Here is a 21008-nt window from a genome sequence, read left to right on the forward strand (position 1 = left end):
TTATCCATTCCTTTATCTAACAGTTTGCCCCTCTTGGACCTAATTATTCAAGACTCCCCTACTTACAGATACACTCACTCCTGCCCTAGACACCCAATCAGGGCATCAAGCTACAATTGCAGAATCTCATATTCTAGTCAGATTTGGAAGCAGCTCCTTACTCTGGAGACTTTGGAACAAAGGAGAGACTGCCTGCTCCCCCTCGCACGCCCCCCCCCCCTGCCCAGTCCCCGCCCCACCATCCCACACTCATCCCAACATGCAAAGCAGGGATAGGATCACCCAATAAACACTCCCATTCAAAAGGAGAACAGGAGGTCCCAGTCACTGTTGCAATCTATAATAATAAAAGCGTTATATGGCAATTAGACCAGACATCCTCCCGGACGTCCTTCCTTCCGGAAAAAGCTGCAGCGGGCGGGGGGCTGAGGCAGAAGCAGCAGAGACCTCTAGTAAAAAGTATACTAGTAAAATACCTAGGAATAAACTTAACAAAGGTGTGAAAGACCTATACACCAAAACAACAAGATATTGTTGACAGACATTGAAGAAGACACAAGGAAGTAGAAAGATATTCCATGTTCATGGATTGGAAGAATCAACATAGTTAAATGGCCATATAACATAAAACAACACACAGATTTAATGCAATACCCTTTCTCCCTTTTCCCAGGCTGGGCTCAATCTTGGAAGTATAGGACGGTGGAGGGAGGGCTTGACTTTTTGTCTCATTTCCCTCTCTTCTCTCCTTCTCACCCCTACCCACCAGCCCCGAAACTGTACCTTACTCCAGGTGGTAGAAAAGTCCTTCTTGCTTGGAAGATTTGAAATCTGGTATTCCCAACATCTAGCTGGTGCATGTCCTAAAGGCCAGTTCATTTTCTTAGGGATGCTTTTGGGTTTTTTTTGGAGGCCTGCATTGTGGGGATCTCTCACTGGCCACATGGCCTCCCCTCAGCCCCTGCTTTCCTGTGGCCTCACCACACACTCCTCCAGGGGGTCCCTCTTGGCACAGTCCATCTTAACCAACTAGAATAGCTTCCCCTGGGGGGAAGTCACCCAAAGCCCAAGTTTACATTAGGATCCACTCTTGGTGTTGTACATTCTATGGGTTTTGACAAATGTAAAATGACATGTATCTATCGTTACAATATCATACAGAATAGTTTTGCTGCCCTAACAATCCTCCATGCTCCACTTATTCATGCCTCCCTCCCTTGTAATCCCTGGCAACCACTGATATTTTTATAGTGTCCATGGTTTTGCCGTTTCCAGAACATCATATAGTTAGAGCCATAACTATATGGCTTTTCAGACTGGCTTCTTTCACTTAGTAATGTATATGTAAGGTACCTCTGTGTCTTTTCATGGCTTGATAGCTCATTTCTTTTTAGCACTTAATAATATTCTGTTGTCTAAATATACCACAATTTATTTATCCATTCACCTGATGAAGGCCTTAGACTTTTCATTCATGTGTCAAGTACCAGACTCTTTATCTCTAAAACTCCAGAGCCATATACCAAACCTTCTGAATGGTTCCATTAAGGTCACCCAAACTTAATATGAGGAAGTGTGGTAGGCAGAATAATTGCCACTAAGATGTCCACATCCTAATCCCCAGAACCTTGGAGTATATTGAGTTACATGGCAAAGTGGAATGGAGGTTGCTAATCAGATAGGGAAATTATCCTGGATTAAGTGGGTGGGCCCAATGTTCGAGGCCTTGAAGTGGAAGCAGGAGGCAGAAGACTCAGTGTCAGTGATGGGATGCGATAAAAACAACCTGCTGACGCTGGCTGTGAGTCAAGGGATGTGGGGGTCGAAAAGGAAGGCGATTCTTGAAAATGAGTGTGGGAAGGATACTGGGAAAAATAAACATGAGCTGTCCCATTCAATACTTATGAAAATGTATACACAGTTAGAGTTAGATAGTGCTATGAATATACATGTAGATATGCATATATCTATATATACATATATACATGAAAATAGGAAGAATGAACTGGTATACAGCTGGTTTTTCTCCCCTGCATGGTAGGTAATTTTTTTTCTTTTGCTTACCTGGAACTTTTCTATAATCAATATTATTATCTACACTAATAAAAGAGAAAGATGCAAATTGACCGTACCTTCGAGATGCCCACCAGCCAATCAGGAGTATGCAAATGAACCCAACAAAGATGGTGGGTTAATTTGCATATGCAGGCACTGAGCGGCCAGGGGCAGGGCAAGATGTTTGCGTTGTCACCATGGCAATGATGCAGGTGTTCTGCACTGCCCCAGCTGCTCTGGGCAGCGTGAGAAGGCGGAAAGGCGTCTCTGGGCCAGAGAGAAGGCTGTGCCGGCAGCCAGGGGAAGGAAGGCCCATTCTTGCATGAATCTTCATGCATCGGGCCTCTAGTTTGTATAATAAACAAAGGATTTAAAAAGCAACTATGCATACTTTTTCCAAGAGTCCTTTTTACTTTCCTGACATGACTTTGCCCCTCCCATTATGGCCACAGGCAGGGCTCTTTGACTTGGATGGTTCAGAGCAGCCTCCTCTACCCTGGACTCAGCCATCTTTCCATGCAGCCAGGTTCTCTCCCGCACCCTCCAATGTCCAGACCACTGCTTATGTGGCAACAGATGCAATGGCCTGTTTTCCTGTGGTCTGGCCCATTGTCACTCTTCCAGAGAAACCTGCCTCCACATAATGTCCTTAAAAAGAGTAACCCATTCCCAAGTTTAAGGAAGACTGGGGGAGATCCCTTATAGTGCCCTTGGTTCTCTTCAATCTTGGGAGAGTTTTCCATTAATTCCAGAATTAAAAAAGTAAGATTTTTTTTCCACCAAGAGGAACACTATTTCTGAAGGGAAGGCCTATAGCTGTCTTTCTCCTTGCACCTGGGGCAGAGCAGGCATTCTAGAGGAATGGATGGATGAAACGTCCCACCTACCACTCTTCCTTCTTGGTGTCTCTGTCCTATCTGCTCTTCCAGACCACACATCTAGAGTGTGGTCTGGAATCTTTTAATTATCTGGGCTCAGCCAGTGAAATCCCCCATCACATTGTGTGCAGGAGTACTTTCTGAGGCCTGTGGACCAGCCTGACCAGCTGTAGTGGCTCCCATCTCATTTCATAGTTATTCTTCCCTCTCTTCCCCGCTCTGTGTCTCTGCTGCTTCCCCGCTCCCCTCTCCCTGGTTTGTTGTCCACTCTAGTTTCTTGGTCTCTTTTCCACTCCCACTGATTATAACCATGGTCCACCTTTAAGAATAAGGTGCATTCCAACCAGAGAAAGGGGAGAAGTGGCCAAACTGTTTCCTTCCTCCATCCTTATCCAGAAAAGGTCTTAGAACCTCAGTAGCATGGCCAGTGGGGAAACAGAAAAATGAGCTTGGACTTCCTTTTCTCTCATGACAGCAGTGATTTTTGGTCACTCCTGATCTGGCCCAAACTTCCTCCTCTGTTTGGAAGTTATGGCATCTCCAGAGTGTCCAGGAGAACTGCCCACATCTCTGGTTACAAAGCATGACTGAGCACTTCTCTCCTGCTCCGTCTTTTCTCCTTCCAGGCCATCAGGGCAGGGGCCGGTGGAGCACCCAGAGGGGTGCACGGGAGAGGTGTTCGTGCTCAGTGAACATCAGGAGATGGAAAATGGCATGTGACGCACTCTTTCTCTGCAAGTGGGAAATGAAACTCTGTACGGGACTTTACACCCATTGCCTCTGAAATACCACAGGACCCACAGCCCAGGATTCTGGTTGCTTCGTGTTTAACTTCCTCCTGCTGGATCAACCTTTTGTCCAGTGATCAGTAGAATACCTATTTTGGGCCTCCGTGTCTATCACGTGGGTAAATGCTCCCCAACATCAGCCCCTTCTTCCACAGGGGGTGCCAGCACGTTGAAGCTCTGGATCCTTTCCTGGGACCACCAAGAGGGCATATGAATGTGCCATCGATGGCTCATGCTACCATCCAGCAAAGATTTGGAAAAAGTCAACTTTTTGGCAGAGAAGGGAGTGGCCAGATGCTCCCAACTTGTGTTGTGTGTCAGCTTCTCTCTCAAATGCCTCAGGAGGAGACCTGGACCCCAAGGGCTCCTTCTAGCACAGTCTTGAGTAACTTGGATTCTTTCCCATGCTCGGGCCCTGAACTGTGAATGTAGTTGTGAATGTAGGGCCAGGAGCCAGGAGCAGAAGAGCTGAGTTGACTCTAGGGTTAGACTGGGTATTAAGCATGAGAGTCCAGGAGCAGAACATTCTAACCATTGAACCAAGGCTCTGCAACTAGATGAGCAGCCTGAAGAAGATGGGCATTGTTATAACTGCGCAGAGACCGGCAGTGAGTTAGCGTGAGGCCTTCAGTTTGTGCGATTAGCTAAAGTCAAAGGTTAGAACAGATAGAAGTCCTGGAGCTACAGACAGAATGTGGCGAGAGAGGAGATGAAAGAGGGTGAATCCCACCATCCTGTGACCCGCTTCCTTCTCAGCACTAGGGAAGTGTGGTGTGGGGTTCCCTCATTCAGTCAGAGAAGCAGCTCCAGTCTGAGGCCCAGGCAGCCAGAGAGAGCGGCTAGGGGCCTGTAAGAACAATGGGCTGGCCAGACAGGGCTGAGCAGGGAGGTCAGATCCTCTCAATTATCCCCTGAAAGTGTAGGTAGCTCTTTCCTTCCCCCCTGCTCATTTAGCTTCCAACCTCGGTCTCTGACACCACTTTGCCAACTGGCTCCACTTGCTCAGCCTCAACAAGGCTGGGCTAGCTTTCTAGTCCTATGGCCAGAATTGTTTTGCACTTTGGGTAAGGTGTCAATCATCCTTCATTCATGCCTTTGCTGTGGTCATGAATGAGACTTTCCGAAGGCAGTGGGAAGAAGCAGTAACTTCTGGAAGACAGATCCCAGTCCACAGACTATAGGGTTCAGACTTGAGAAATAATCAGCCATCAATTATTCCATTCATTTGTTTTTCATGTACCCATCATTGATAAGTGCATAATCAATGGATGGGTACATCCATCCACCCACCTATTCATCCATTCCACCCATTCACCCACGTAATTATCTGGACTGACTGCCTTTTCTTTTTCCTTCCCTCTTTCCCGTCCTCTCTTCCTTCATCTCCTTCCCACCTTCCAAGAAATATATGTTTAGGATCCGTTATGTATGAGGTTTCTCAGGTTTGGCAGACTTCTTCCAAAGATGAGAAGCTTCCATTTGATAAAGGAATACTGTATCATCTAAGATGCCTTAATAATAGAAATTAGAATATGTTATCACAATGGTTTCCCTACTGGTCTCTCTGCTTCCAGAATTTTCACACCTTAATCTAGGTTTCTCACCATGATCAGAGTAATCATTTTACAATGTTCCCATCCTCTCTCTTTCTCCTGCATGAAGTCCTTCATTGGCTCCATATCACGCTAAGTCAGAGTCCAAGCTTCTTAACATAATCCATAAGGATCTTCATGATCTGACCCTACGTGTCTCTCTAGCCCCGTGGCCTTTCTGCCCCTGTCATATACTTTACACGCCAACGCCACCAAAATTCTTATAGTTGACCAGACATTCCATGCTGCCTTATGCCCCTATACTTTTAAATATGCCAATCCCTCTACCTGGGACTTTTTACCATTACTCCATTCTCTGCATTTCCTTTCAATCGTGCATATGATTCCATTGTTATGATCATCACCCTGCCTTGTAAATTATTTACTTGGGTCTGTTTTTCCTTCCAGACTGTCAAGTGCTTGAATGCAAATACTCTGAGTTATTCATCTTTGTGGCCCAGTCCAGTACAGTACCTGGTACTTAGAATGCAGTCAGTATGTGTTTGTGGGATGAATGGATGGGTGGGTAAATGATGGATGAGGGGATTGAAGAAGTAAGATAGCTTTGGGACAAGATGGTTAAGGTATCCAAGTAATAGACCGCCCCCTCACCCCCCCAAAAAAGGAAGGAGACAAATAACCTCTTTCCTTTGAGGAAAGCCTGGAACTGTGGCATAGGCCAGGCAAGGTGTCTAAGTCAGGAATGGGGAACTTGGGAATTACATGATGACTTTTTTGGGACTCACTTCCCCTTTCTTTTAGATAAAAGTTCCTTGGTGAGAGAGCTGGCCAGAAGCACCTGTATGCAGGGGTAAGAGTGCAGGATGAAGCCTCCAGAGAGTGAGATCCCTGATGCTCACTTCACTGTAGATAAACAGAATATTTCCCTCTGGCCCCGAGGTAAGCACCAGCCCCTACTCAGAACCCGCTCAATGCTCTCTGCCTAAACCCGCATTTGCTGTTCCTTCAACAAATGTCTTCTTCTTCCAACAGAGCCTCCTCCCAAGATGGGTTCGTCTCCAGTTCTGAGGAAACCTTGCACGGTCCGTGCTGCCTTCATCATCCTGACGCTGGTCCTGCTCGCCTCTGTCGTGCTGCAGGCCATTCTCTGTAAGTCCTCTGGCTCCGTCATGTGGGCCAGCTCCTTCTCCAGGGCCAGTCAGCTTCCGCACACCCAGCCCTCTCTTTCCTGCTCTCCAGTGGTCTCTCCCGCCTATGGCTTTTTCATTTGCCTCATTTTATTTGCCTCTTTCCTTGTGCATTCACGGGTCCCTGTCCTCAGTACAATGAACTGCTGCTCCTTCTTCCCCAATTCCGGGGAGGTTTTTCTGAATGGGATCAGAATTTGCATGCTTGTGCTCAAAGATACACTCTTTGTTCCAAGGAAACGTTCACCTATTTCTTTATCCCATGTCATTTCTCCTCCCTCTCTGACCTCTATGTCCCTTCGATCCAGAGAGAGCCTTGTGGGACTCCCCAACAGTAAGATGTTTCTGACTCCACAAGGGATGGAATCCCAACCGTGTCCTCAACCCCAGCTGACTAGATGGGTAACTTGACCAAGAAGCCCACAAATCTCCAGGACTCTTCCCCTCCCCTGGACCCCTTTGTGCTCTCTTCATTCTCCTGATCTCATGTCAAAGGAGCCTTCCTACTTCTTCACTGGATGTGTGACTTATCTTCCTTCTTCTCCCAGCTGAGGCCCGTGGCTTCTGCAGCTGGCAGAGCCTTCATCTTCCATCAGGAAGCAGCGGAAGGGGACATCTGTCTTCTCCTTTTATGGCTTTGGGACATATTTGAGCTTAGACTTGGAGCCTCTGAGCAGAGTCTCCTCTGCTTGGAGCCCTCTTGGCTTACTTTTGTAGGGTTTTTAAAGAAATATATTTTATTAGTTTCAGAGAGGAAGGGAGAGGGAGAGAGAGAGATGGAAACATCAGTGATGAGAGAGAATCATCAATCAGCTGCCTCCTGTGCACCCCACGCTGGGGATTGCACTCAGAACCTGGGCATATGCCCTTACCAGGAATCTAACTGTGACCTCCTGGTTCATAGGTCGATGCTCAACCACTGAGCCACACTGGCCAGGGGCTCTTGGTTTACTTTTGGTCTCCTCTCTGGCACCAAACCTGTGACCTAATCAGAGTGTGACAATGGGAGGGGTAGGGGAAGAGGATAAATTGTTTAATAATTGTCTCTGTTTTCTCTGGAGAAGTGACTTCCAAATTAGAAGTGTGCATGGCTGGCTCCTCTCATGGTCACAAAGAGCCTGTGGACAGATGTAGGAGGGGTGGTGCTGCCCTCACTGATGGCCACTGCAGGAGTCTCTGAAAGGAGAGGCTGGGAATCAAGTGACAGGGCACAGAGGGATGTGGGGAGGGGGCCAAAGGTGTGGTTGAGGGCATCCCTTTACCAAATGTGCTCTGAACATTTAAAGAAAATTTAGGACTGGGTTATAATCCCTGGTTCTGTTGCCTGTGAGGTCTTCTAACAGAGAGCCCATGATTATCAGTCTTTGCGTTGCCCCCATCTACCAGAGTTCCTGGCACACGGTAGGTGCCATCACTTGTTTGTTAAATAAATAGATTAGGAATGAACGCAGGATAAACAACAGCTCCTTGGGTTGGGTCCTTGGGAAACTTGAGCCCATCTCTTCCCCTTCCTCTTATCACTCGGATAACACCCCCACTCCTCTCCGTAGGGTTCCCTTTGACTGACCCCTTGACTTTCTCAAATCCAGATCCCTGGTTTATGGGCACACTGTCAGATGTAAAGACCAATGCCCAGTTGCTGAACGGTCGTGTGGACAACATCAGCGCCCTGAGTTCTGAAATTAAGAGGAATAGAGGTGGCGTGAAGGCAACTGGCATTCAGGTCCAGATGGTGAATGCTAGCCTGGATCATGTGCATTCTCAGATCCGGAGGCTGGAAACCGGTATGAAGGCAGTCAATGCACAGATCCAGATGTTAACAAGCAGTTGGGAGGAAGTCGACAGTTTAAATGCCCAGCTCCCAGAATTAAAAAGAGATTTGGATAAAGCCAGCGCATTAAATGTAAAGGTTCGAGGACTCCAGAGCAATTTGGAGACTATCAGCAAGTTACTCAAACAACAAAGTAAGTGACTGAGAAAATAATATTGCAAGCTGATCTGTGGCCCATGGGACCTTGCTGGTCTCAAGCCTGAGGTCACTGGGGCTGGTGTGTGTGTGGAGGGACGCAGAAGAGGAGCAGGGCAGGCATGGCTGCAAAGCTAAGAAGAGAGGGCTCAGCATTGGGGTTGGGGAGGACTTAGGAGAAAAGGAACCAGGACCAACTTGGGCTTCCACACAAAGGCACAGAAAATGGCATTAGGGAGTCTCTGTCCTGGCCCAAACCCAGCTATTTTCCATTAAGTTTCTTACCTAGAACCCAGGGTCTCAGCCACTTGTGATGGCCAGTGGAGAATTGCTTCTCTCTCATGAGAGATAGATTCTTGGTCCATTCTCTCTCTCTCCCATCTCTGAGCCTAGAGACTCTACTAACCTCACTCAGACTTTCAGAATCTGCAAGATTGTCCCCAAACACCTACACAAGGACCCAAGGACCCTAGAGCCCAGCCCCATTCATTGCTATCACTGGGATCTCACTCAAGTGTCCCCACCTAGCCAGCACCCAGAGAAACAGGAACACCAGTGTTCACCTTTCACCTGTTCTCCAGATGACATTCTACAGATGGTTTCTCAAGGCTGGAAGTACTTCAAGGAGAACTTCTATTACTTTTCTCGTGTCCCAAAGACCTGGTATAGCGCCCAGCAGTTCTGTGTGTCCAGGAATTCACAACTGACTTCGGTGACCTCAGACAGTGAGCAGGTGAGTGCTATTTCTACTGGAGGTATATTAGTAGCTGCATTAGGCAGCATGGGCAAGATTATGCTGCCATGACAAAAATCCCCAAATATCAGTGACCTAACAATGAAGGATTACTTCTCACACTACATGTCCAACAAGGGGTTTTGCTCATTGTGGTTACCCAAGGAGACTTCATCTCATGTATGTTTCCACAATTGCTGAGGCAGGAAAAGGAAACATGACACATTGTGTATTTTGGGCTCTGCCTGGAATTAACACATCTCTACTCACATTTTCATTGTAAAGCAAATGATGTAATGCTCCTAGCTTCAAAGAGGGTAGGAAGGGACCATCTTTCTGGATGCCCAGAAAACAGAAATATTTGTAAACAGCATTATTGACACCACAGAACCCAAGAAGTCTTCTACCTGGCGAGGCAGGAAATTGAACAAACCCCTTCCATTTGGAAGATGTGGTAGTAGTGTAGGCAAGAGCTTGGTCCTGGGGTCAGAGTCTAGAGTCCCCACCCTGCCTCTAACTAGTCCCAGATGAAACACAAGTAATAATAGTACCGGTTTCAAACAAATAACAATACTCAAGTTATTCAGATCAAGTAAGTGCATACAAATGTATAGCACCTTGTACGTACGAAGTGCTCACTACATTTAGATATCATTGGGTCATTCTCCTGGGGTCCCTGTTCTGGAGTTTAGCTGATTCTTTCTTGTGCTCTAGCACCTGCTTCCTGAGGGTCAGAAGGCCTGAGTCCCGAGTCCATTAGTTGTAGGGCAAAGACAAATAATTAGGAAGATGGACTCTGGGCTCTAAGCAGGGACAGGAAAAAGCTTGAGAAAGGTCAGGATGCAAGTGTGTCCGTGGGTTCAGGGGCTGACATCGAGGACAGGAGAAGAACACCCAGAGTGACAGGTGCTCTAACTCTGAGTCATGGCAGCATCTCTGCTCATTCTGTCTTCCCTACAGGAGTTTCTGTACAAGACAGCAGGCGGACTTTTCTACTGGATCGGCCTGACCAAAGCAGGGACTGATGGGGACTGGTACTGGGTGGATGAGACTCCATTCAACAAGGTCCAGAGTATGAAGTAAGGCCCCCAGAGCCCTCCTTCCCAGCATGACTTTTTTGGATCAGGGCCAGGGTAGAAGCCTGGGATGATATTTCCCTCTGACTATAGCATTTGTGATCCTTCCCTGTCCACTGGTGCCTGGAGCACTGAACCAAAATCCAGCTCACTTCTGTCACTAATTGGCTGTGGGGGCGGGGCATACGTGTGGCCTCTCTGTACCCTCAGGGGTTTGGCAGCGTGGCTGTCCTGCCAGCTTCGGCAGGGAGCCTGGTCTACGTCTACATGTCCCAGTGTGGTTTGTGTAGAGCCATGGGAGAGGTGGGCCGCTTCAGTCCTAATCTGAGGTGATGGCAGGCTTAGAGGTTGACAGCTCACCAATTCCCTTCCTCTCAGGTGTGGGTGCAAAAACTTGTGACATTATCACCTGGGACCAAAGCTTGGATTGAAGTTACTCCTTTCTTCATTGGAAATACATTTTCCTTTTTTTTTTTTCATGTGATAGGTTCTGGATTCCAGGTGAGCCCAACAATTTGGGGAACAATGAACACTGTGCCAATTTAAAGATGTCCTCACTTCAGTCATGGAATGATTCCCCCTGTGACCAACCGTTCCGTTTCATCTGTAAACGTCGCTATATTCCATCAGAACCATGACAGGACTGAGCCCCAAGCTGGCACCTTGAGCCTCAGTGCTTGTCCAAACTCAAGGAAGTGCCACTCGTCCTCCACACTCCAAGGTGACTTTGCACCTTAACTTTCCTTGCTTCAAAAGTGTCCCTTATGCACCTGGAGTCCATCTGCCTTGGCTGGAAGTTCTTCGACCCCATAGAGGGAGCTGGAATGGAAAGATTGTGGGTTAAAATGGGAGGGGAAGGTGAAGAAGATTTAGAAATTCAAACTGCCTCAGGGGATGGATCAGGACCCATAATTTGGGGCACCCCCTGGGGTTTTGCTTCTTGTTGGCTGAGCTAGGTAATGTGTGTGTGTGTGTGCGTGTGCGTGTGCGTGTGCGTGTGTGTGTGTGTGTGTGTGTACCTAGTTATTTTTTGAAAAAAGTATTGTGCCTGCAATATGGTGACAGGACTTGAGGGAGGTCAGAGTAGAGGCAGGGAGAGCTGTTGGAAGATAATTGAGTCCCTTCAGAGAAGCCTCAGTTTCATCACATGAAAGCTGCTTCAGATGCCCAAGCAATTCTTCTGCTACTGATAGCCAGCAGCTTTCCAGTGGATCCCCCAAAGTCCCAGTTGCTTGCTTAGAGGGCCGTATTCTTTGGGAAGACTCTGCTCTTGGGGATCCTGTCCGTGCCTCCCTCTTCATCGACATCCTCTTCATCCTCAATAAAATGCTGCCTGGGTAAAGGCCTCCCTCTGTCTGCACGTTTCATTCCTGGGTGTACATCTGCTTTGCTAGGCATGAAGTTCTGGGGCATCCTCAGGAATTGGTGGGGGTTCAAAATGAACAAGGAGTAGAAAAATCCCAGAGAATAAGACCAATGCTTATCCCTGGTTTTATCAAAGTGAAGGAGAGTGAGGTCTCCAGTGTCTTTTTCTCTCTCTCTTTTTTTAAGAGAAATGTTTTTATTGGTTTTTTTTTTTTTTTTTTTAGAGAAAGAGGATGGGAGAGGGAGAAAGAGACACATTGATTGGTTACGTCCTGGGAATTGAGTCTGCAACCTGGGTATGTGCCTTGACCGGGAATCGAACCGGCAACCTTTTGGTGCACAGGACAGCCCTCAACCAATTAAGCCACACCAGCCAGGGTGGTCTGCAGTGTCTTGACTTTCTTGGTCTTTCCTCTCAGATGTTCACTGGAAAGTCTATTCTCTGGTTTTACTCTCAAGGGGAAAACTCCTCAGGTTTCCTACTTGTCCCAGAACTCTGTTCCCAGGAATTGGGTTCAAATCTCAGCCCAGTGGCTGAGGCAGGAATCCAGGCAGTGGGCTGTCTTCCAGGCCGTAGACTTCTTGTTTTGACCTCACATGGTAGAAGGGCCAGCAAGTATAAGGCCACTAATCCCCTTTATGAGAATACCACCCTCCTGTCCTCATCACCTCCCAGCGGCCACACTTCCTAATGCTATCAAATTGATTGTTAGGATTTCAGCATATGAATTTGGAGGGGACACAAATACTCAGGCCATAGCAGTCACTGTGCGCGGCCCACACTTAAGGATGATGGCATATACTATACAGAAATGATATGTAATCTTTCCGTATGGGAGATTTAGCTATTTGTCTGTTTATTCAAGCATTTATTTATATCTATGAATTCGTAGATTTTATACTTTGGGTTATAATCCAATAATACTATATATATTTTCTTGCTCAAGTCCTTCCAGCTTTGGGAGCTTCTTCCATTCGGCCCCTGTGTCCTTTTGATATATTTGCATCATTTTTTAAAAACCATCTCTTTACTTTCTGACAGTATAAGATACCCCAGGATCATTTTGTAGATTTCCTGCTCCCATCCTAGAATCAGATATTTCTCCAAAACATCCTGGCTTTTTTGTTTGTGTGTGTGTGTGTGTGTGTGTGTGTTTTGTTTTGTTTTAAGAATGGTATTAGAAACCAAAATGTGGGTGTTGTTGCTTCTCCTTGGCTGAGATTTCTAGGTAATGCAAGCATGGGTATCTAACTGGCTTTTGAAAAGACGATTATGCATGCAATATGGTGACGGGACTTGAGGGAAGCAAGACTAGAGGCAGGGAGAACTATTAGGAGACTAATTGGGTTACAGTTGGGTGAGATAGTGGCCTGCATGGAGGCCTGTGATGGGAGAGATTACAGTTTATGATATAGGATGCAAACAAACAGCTGTAGCGATATACAGGGTGTGGTCAGGAGAGGCCCAGAGCGCAAGAGCCTCTGTTCCGAGGAATTGGGGAGCAATCCCCTCCTGGCACATGGATGTGTTCACCAACCAGGAACTTGAAAGCTCCTCGGAATGAGAGCTTTAACAACTCCATCTCGAGGCCCTCTCCTGCCTGGAGGTGGGGGTGGGATGGGTTGGGGTGGGGTTGGAGAGGCAGGAGCTTGCTCTTTCTGGAAGGGACCAGCTCCCACCCTGAAGCCATCTAGGGGTCCACCCCTAGTGACCTTATTAGCATAAACTCAAGGGTAGTTGAAAGGGGCTTGCTATGAATAACAAAAGCACTATTACCCAGGAAATGTCATGGGCTTTAGGAGCTCTGTTCCATGAACTGGGACAGAATCTAATATATGTTTCATTCTACCACAGACCTTACCTGCTATGCCAGCTGTGAGGTCCTGAGTGGACAGTGAGCCCCTGCAAGGGTCTAGGCGGCTAGGATTAAGTCAGCCATGGGTCACAAGGATTTTTTTCTGCAAAGCTGGGAAGGAACCTTTGATCTCCTCCTAAGTTGCTGGTGAAAGTGTTTGTGATTTGGGGGCAGAGGCTAGTGTTTGGGGGCTACGCTGGAGAGCAGATGTTGGGGTGATGGGCCTGAGGGGAGGGTGAGGACTGGTGTGGACTGGGAAGAGGAAGAGGATAGGGCCTGGGCAGACTGGTGCCTGGGTGTCCTGGGGGGAGGGGCCTTACTGGGGGACTGCTGCAGAGTCAGCGGGGAGGGGAGAAGGAGGAAGGCAGAGTTTAGGTGTGGTCGGGAGCATAAAAGTCCGGGGATCTCAGCTTCCCTCCCACCACTACGGGCCCACAGCACAACCCTTCAGGGGCTGAGGCGGGGAGCAGCACCGGAGGAGGAAGGAAGCAGAGATGAATGGTGACAAGGTCCGCTTCTGCAGAGACAACCAGTCTGTCTCCCTGCACCCCCACGGTGAGGACACTGGGGGCTCAGCCGCCCTCAGTCAGGCACTGGCTTGCTTGTCCCCCAGCCCTCCGTCATTTTCTCAGCACCCACTTGGCAGCCCAGAGCTCCCTAAGCTCATCACTATGTCAGCCTCCAGAACAAACAGGCAAGGGCAGAAGGTGGGTCGGGAGAGGACAGAGAGGCAGGGCACCCTCTAGGCTCTGCACGGAATCCCCAGGATGGCAACCTGGCAAGAGAGAGCGTGAACTTCGAATTCAGAGGGACCTGGTCTTGAATCCCATCTCTGTGCCCCATGAGGTTCAGGGGATCAGCTCCCAGGCTCCCCCGCACAGCCCTTCTTAGGACACGGACAGGGGCCTTCTGACCCAGGCAGAGGGAGTCTGCAGGACTGATCCATGTCAGTTTGTGGAGGAGGCAACAGCCCCAACGACCTGTGAGTCTTGCTCTGGTCAGGATTCATGGGCAAGACTGGCCCTGGGACTCCGAGGTCAGGATTCTCGCTCTCTCCCTCCCATCCTGCCTCCCTCCATCCTTCCCTCTTCTTTCATTCAAATCACTCTTCTGTGGCCCTCCTTGTCCAGGCCGCGTTCTGTACCCTGCACACCTCCAGCCTTTGTGTTGCTACCAGGCTTCATTCCCCTTCTCCGTGATAAGTGCTGGTCTTCTCATCCCCGTCAGACAGGCCAGGAGACTGAGCCCGAGGGGCTAACTCCCCAGCCCGCACACTCCTCCTGGACACCGGTGTCTCCCCCACAGGCCTGAACTCCTCGGCAACGGCTCCAGCAGCCCCCAAGATGTCAAGGCTTGTTCTGGCCAGCCTGGTCTTTATGGTCGTGATCATTGCCACCTCTCTGATGGCTCTCTTTGTTGTGGGTAAGCTCCTAGGTAATCCGAATCCCACAGGCTCTCTCTTTCCTGGAAAGAGGCCACTGACCAAGGGGAGCCCCCCAAGAGTAGAGGCCCAAGAGCAGAAGCTCCGAGGGGTACTGGGTGCCACCTCCCCCGTTCTGGAACCTGACGGGGGGAGAGGGCAGCCCATTCTCAGGCTTAATGCTGAGGGATTGTGCTGACCCAGGAATGGGGTGTCTCAGTCCTACAGAAACCAAGACCTGCACCGGAGGCCTATGCCTACTCCCAAGGGCTTCTGGGAGACAACAGCACCTGGCAGTTACCTGTGGAACCTAGCAGTGAGTACTCACAGTGGAGCGGAGGGGTGGGAGGGAGCTGGGGCATCCGGGTGCCCAGACCCAAGGATGGGCCTCTCCCCGAACACTAGCTGCCCTTGAATGAGTGCCACTATCCTCACAGAAAGGCATGATTTTTTTTTTAGAGAACAGCTTTATTGAGGTATAATTGACACATACTTAAATGCCCATATTTAAAATGTACACTCTAACGACTTTTGACACATGTAAATACCCATGAAACCATCACCACAATCAAGACAATGAACATATTCATCCTCCTCCTCCCAAATTTACTTGTGCCCTTTGCCATCATTCCCTCTCTCCTCCTCCCTTCATCCCCAGGCGACCACCGATCTACTTGCTGTAATATAGATCACTTGGCATTTTCTAGAGTTTTATATAAAAGGGATCGTATAATGTGTACTCTTTATCAGTCATATGGTTTGCAAATAATTTTCTCTCAGTCCATGGCTTATCTTTTCATTCTCTTAACAAGATTTAAATTTTGATTATGTATACTAGTAATTTATAGATTTCTTTCTTTTATGGGTTGTGCTTTTGGTCTCATATCTGAGAAATCTTTGCCTTTGCCAACGTCACAAAGACATTCTTGATGTTTCCTTCTGAAATGTTATAGTTTTGGGTTTTACATTTAGGCCTAAGATTAATTTTGAGTTAAATTTTGTATACAAGATTCATTTTTATGGCATATGGGTATACAATTGTTTCAGTATTATTTGTTGAAACAATTATGCTTTCTCCACGAATTGCCTTTGTATCTTCACTGAAATCAATTGTTCACACATGTATGGGTGTATTTCTGGATTTTCTGTTCTGTTCCGTTGATCTATTAGAGGCCCCGTGCACAGCATTCATGCACTGTGTGTGTGTGTGTGTGTGTGTGTGGGGGGGGGGTGTCCCTCAGCCCAGCCTGCACCCTTTCGCAGTCCGGGACACCTTGGGGGACATCCTTAGCACTGTTGCAGAGGCAAGAGAGGCTCCTGCCACCACCCCTGTGCTCGCCAGCTGCCCAGCTTCTGGCTAAATGACTCTCCCCCTCTGGGAGTGCACTGACCCAGGCAACTCCTGCGTTGAGCGTCTGCCCCCTGGTGGTCAGTGCACGTCATAGCGACCGGTCGTTCCACTGTTCTATTTGCATATTACACTTGTATTATATAGGATTTGTCTATTAATATGACTCTTGATGGCAGCTAGTTTACAGTAGGCAAGTATTTTAATCTTTCTGCCCCACAGTTCACTTGGGGTAGACCTTTATTTCATTTTGGGGCTCAAATTCTCAGGTGGCCCGTCTCCAGAGTCTTGGTGGCTGCAGGGAGCAGCAGGAGCACTTGAGGAGCACTCAGGGCTGTGTCGCAGACATTCCCCTTGGAAAATTCAAGAACACTCTGCTTGGCTCATATAAGTAATGTTTCCCTATGTAACGGGCTCCTTTGGCTGCCTTCTCCTCCCTCCAGATCCCCACCGCTTTGGGGTGGCAGAGTTACAAGAGACCCTCCAGATGTTTAAAGACCACGTGGAGAACTCCAGCACCTGGACCATGGAGATCCAGATGTTGATGTGCAGAGTGGACAATGTCAGTTCTCAGATCCAGATGCTCGGTGGTCATCTGAAAAATGCCAGTGCTGACATCCAGATGGTAAAAGGCGTTCAAAAAGATGCCAGTACCTTGAGTTTCCAGGCCCAGATGTTAAAAAGCTCCTTGGACAGGGCCAGTGCTGAGATCCAGAGGCAAAAGGGAGATCTGGAAAAGGCAAATGCTTTAAATTCCCAGGCCCAGAGTTTCTTAAAAACCAGTTTAGAAAACACCAGCTTTGAGCTCAACATGTTAAGCACAGGTTTAGAAAATGCCAACACTGAAATTCAGGCGTTGAAGGCAGGGTTGGAAATGGCAAATGCCCAGGCCCAATTGGCAAACAATAGTTTAAAGAATGCTAATGCTCAGATCCTTACTCTAAGAGGCAATCTGGAGAGTGTCCATCATTTAAGGGACCAGAATCAGGTGTTAAGTGATAGTTTGGAAAGAACCAATGCTGAGATTCAGAAGCTCAAGGGAAGCCTGCAAAATGCAAGAGAGTTAAACTCCCAGACCCAGACCCTTATAAAAGGCAGTTTAGACAACACCACCGCTGAGGTCCAGTCATTAAGAGGTCGCTTGGAAAGGGCTGGCAATGAGATTCACTTGTTAAAAAGAGATTTGGGAACTGCCACTACCCAGACCCAGATAGCAAACGGTCGCCTAGAGCAGACCAGTGCTCAGATCCAAGGATTGAAAACAGAACTGGAAAACACCAACGCCTTACATTCCAATATTCAGGTGTTAAACGATCAGTTGGAAAATGCCGGCAGGGAGATACAGATCCTAAAACAAGGAATGAAGGATGCTGAGGCCCTGAACGCCAAGACCCGGATGCTAGAGAGCAAGCTGCAGGAGGCCAATGTCGAGGTTCAGAGGTTGACAGGGGAGGTAGCGAGCACTAAAGCACTAACTGCGAAAGTCCAGGAGCAGCAGCGTAGCCTGGAGACCCTCCGTGCAGCCTTCGCTTCGCAGGAGCAGCTACAGAAATCCCAAAGTAAGTGGGAGGGAGGGGTTGGCCTGGGGAAGGGACGGTCTCTTGGGAGGGTGGAGTCTCTGGTCCCTTTGGCCTTTTGCTTACTTCACCAGGCATCCCTCTGGGAAGAAGTGTGGCTGCTATAAAGGGGCCAAATCCAACCAAATAGGCTCGATGTGCCTAGGGCCTAGGTTGTGGTGGAGGTGGCATAGGCAGCAGAGTCCCTGCTTTCAAGTTGCTTGTCATCTGGCCAGACTGATACTTGGGGGGGGGGGGACTATGTATGGTGACGGGGTGTGGAAAGACAGTGGGTGCTAGTGGGGCCAGGCAGCTTTATCTGACATCCTGCTATCACTAACTCTGATCAAGTTGCTTACCTTCAATTTTCTCACCTGCAAAGTGAGGACAATAATATTCGCCTCACAGTGAGGATTAAATGAGTTTACACATGTAGAGCATTTAACACAGTATCCAGCATTCATGTACTCATCTGACAAACATTTTTTCAGGCCCTATTTATGCATCAGGGGCATACGGATGAATAAGGTGCGATGCCCGCCCTTGAAGCTCACAGGCTGGAAGAGCAGCCTTGATGAAAGACATGCGGAGAGGCAGAGAGGCGGAGAGGCGTTATGAGTGTTATGTGAGAGTAGGTCTAGGACAGTGATGGCGAACCTTTTGAGCTCAGCGTGTCAGCATATTGGAAAACCCTAACTTAACTCTGGTGCCGTGTCACATATAGAAATGTTTTGATCTTTGCAACCATAGTAAAACAAAGATTTATATTTTTGATATTTATTTTATATATTTAAATGCCATTTAACAAAGAAAAATCAACCAAAAAAATGAGTTCACGTGTCACCTCTGACACACGTGTCATAGGTTCGCCATCACTGGTCTAGGAACTGGGGGTGGGCGGGAGGAAAAGAAGGGAAAGAAATCTCCTGGGGGCCGATGTCCTCTGGTGTAGAGAAGGGATCTTCCAAGGGGCAGGGGGAGGAGATCTTTCAGAGAAGAAAAGATCCAAAGATGTTTTGTGGAGAAGATGGCCCTTGAACTGAGTCCTAGTAGGTGAAAGCTAGTAGGTGTTTGACAAACAAATAGGGTAAGAAAGTAGCAGGTTCACAGGCAAGGAGTGGATGGAGATAAAGTCAAGGAAATGAGTGATGCCATGGGGTGGTTGTGAAATCTCCCTGTAGGGAGATGGCAGGGAATTGAGGTGAGAGGACTGTCAGGTGATAGTAATGAGCTGGGAAACAGGATAGTATAACCAGAGAGCAGGAGTCCACAAAGCTGCCTGAGGATCTCTGGAGTGATGGGGTGAGGTGTTCCTGGCTGCCTCCCTTGCATAGTGGGTAGTAGGCTGGGGGTGCAGCCTCCTGGGCCTTGCAAGGCAACAAGCATTGCATGGTCTGTGACACTCCATGGTCAGTCCCTGGAGAGGTCAGGAAGCCAGCTCTCAGATATCCACAGCCAGCCCCTGGGTCTCTCTCGTCCCCACCCTTTGCTCCAGATGAACTTCTCCAGTTGATCCTGCAAGGCTGGAAGGTCTACAACAGGAACATGTATTACTTTTCTCACGTCAAGAAGTCTTGGCAGGAGGCTGAGAAGTCCTGTGTGTCCCAGGGAGCCCACTTGGCCTCCGTGACCTCTGCAGAGGAGCAGGTCAGAGCTTTGGGTTTGGGATGGTGCTGATGGGGTGGATTTGGGATAAGGGCCATTGATACTTTGGCTTTGCCCCTCTCAGAGCAACTGTGGCAGACACTTTCATGTCACCTCATCAGTCAGGGGGCAAATATTTATTGAATTCCAGTGAGCATCCAGCACTGGAGGTAGAAGCACTGACAGCAAACCCCAAAAGTCCTCAATGAATGGGGGCCACACCCAGAGGCCCACAGATGTCAGCAGTGAGGAAAGAGAGGTGGCACCAGGTGACTGCCCTTGAAGTGTTGGAAACAATCTTCCCGCCCATCCCCTCATTTAGCCCCTCAGCCTCCTCTCTAGTTGTCAATCTTGACTTTAACATCAGTTAATCCAATGGCTATAGAGGGTCCATGAACAGGAGACCCAGGCTTCAGGGCAAGGCCAGATGCACAACAGGAGTTTGAGGACCACCAAGGGCATTATAGCTCTGGGTGGCTAATTTGCCAAAGGTACTTATCGGCACTCACTAGGGTTATTGACAAAGTAGGTTTGGCCTAGTTCATTTTATAGCACCGCCCATCCCTGTGTCATCCTGAGACTGCTTTTGTGTATCTGTCAAAGGACATGCTATTTTGTAAAACAAAACTTCTTAATAAACCATGGCCAGGTCTCTCTCTCTCTCTCTCTCTCTCTCTCTCTCTCTCTCTGCCAGGTCTCTTTGTCTCAGTAAAGCCACACTCCTCATTAAGTCAACATGGGAGAAGCTGAACTTCCCTTGAGGGGACCTGGCTGCTGCCCTAGATCCTGGACAAACCATGGGAGGTGCAGGGAGGGACCCGGCTCCTTCAGAGGAGTGGGCTGCATGCCCTGGGCCCAGGAGGCGGTGCCCTGGACTCCTCTCCTACATGTTGGGGAAACCAGCTCCTCACTCAGGGTCAAGCAGCACTGCCTTTTCTTTCCAGGCATATCTGACGGAGTTCACACGGTTCTCCGACTACTGGATTGGCCTCAACGACAGGGGCACGGAGGGCTTTTGGCGCTGGATTGATGGGACGCCATTCAGTAATGCTAGGAACAGAGTGTGAGTCCAGTCACTGTCTGGTGTTGTCCCAGGTACTGTCTTGGGCAGGCCTGCTTAGTGATTCCCTGTCCTGTGTGTGTATACCTGCCCACTGAGTGCCACTGGTATATGTGTGATATGTGTTTGATGTGTATATGGTTTATGTGATGTGTATTTGTAGTGTGTGTGATTATTTATGATGCGTGTGTAGGTTCTCCGACTACTGGATTGGCCTCAACGACAGGGGCACGGAGGGCTTTTGGCGCTGGATTGATGGGACGCCATTCAGTAATGCTAGGAACAGAGTGTGAGTCCAGTCATTGTCTGGTGTTGTCTTGGGCAGGCCTGCTTAGTGATTCCCTGTCCTGTGTGTGTATACCTGCCCACTGAGTGCCACTGGTATATGTGTGATATGTGTATGATATGTGTTTGATGTGTGTATGGTTTATGTGATGTGTATATGTAGTGTGTGTGATTATTTATGATGCGTGTGTACAGTGTGTGTGTGATTATTTATGATGTGTGTGTACAGTGTGTGTGT

At 48.3% G+C, this 21008-nt stretch overlaps 2 protein-coding genes across 5 annotated transcripts in view; both read left to right on the plus strand.

Moving 5' to 3' along the window:
- Positions 1 to 6137: 6137 nt before the first annotated feature.
- On the plus strand, positions 6138 to 10938 carry CD207 (CD207 molecule). Its single transcript, XM_006775302.2, has 6 exons — positions 6138 to 6213; positions 6307 to 6423; positions 8051 to 8425; positions 9009 to 9160; positions 10121 to 10239; positions 10724 to 10938. Exons 1-6 carry the CDS (start codon positions 6138 to 6140, stop codon positions 10872 to 10874), a joined length of 990 nt encoding a protein of 329 aa, XP_006775365.1. The 3' UTR covers positions 10875 to 10938.
- Positions 10939 to 13866: 2928 nt separating this feature from the next.
- CLEC4F (C-type lectin domain family 4 member F) overlaps positions 13867 to 21008 on the plus strand; it is an 8840-nt gene continuing 1698 nt past the window's right edge. Inside the window, exons 1-7 of one of the 4 annotated variants that reach the window (XM_015571512.1) lie at positions 13867 to 14012; positions 14763 to 14879; positions 15098 to 15193; positions 16669 to 17784; positions 19277 to 19428; positions 20370 to 20392; positions 20679 to 20774. In XM_015571512.1, the coding sequence (XP_015426998.1) occupies positions 13952 to 14012; positions 14763 to 14879; positions 15098 to 15193; positions 16669 to 17784; positions 19277 to 19428; positions 20370 to 20392; positions 20679 to 20774 (1661 nt within the window). In that variant the 5' untranslated portion in view covers positions 13867 to 13951. Of the gene's footprint in view, positions 14165 to 14684; positions 14880 to 15097; positions 15194 to 16668; positions 17785 to 19276; positions 19429 to 20369; positions 20489 to 20678; positions 20775 to 21008 lie in introns of all 4 variants that reach the window. The other 3 variants (XM_015571514.1, XM_015571513.1, XM_006775304.2) reach the window with 3 other exon arrangements.

This window comes from Myotis davidii, unplaced genomic scaffold, assembly GCF_000327345.1.
Source record: "Myotis davidii unplaced genomic scaffold, ASM32734v1 scaffold247, whole genome shotgun sequence".
NCBI lineage: Eukaryota > Metazoa > Chordata > Mammalia > Chiroptera > Vespertilionidae > Myotis > Myotis davidii.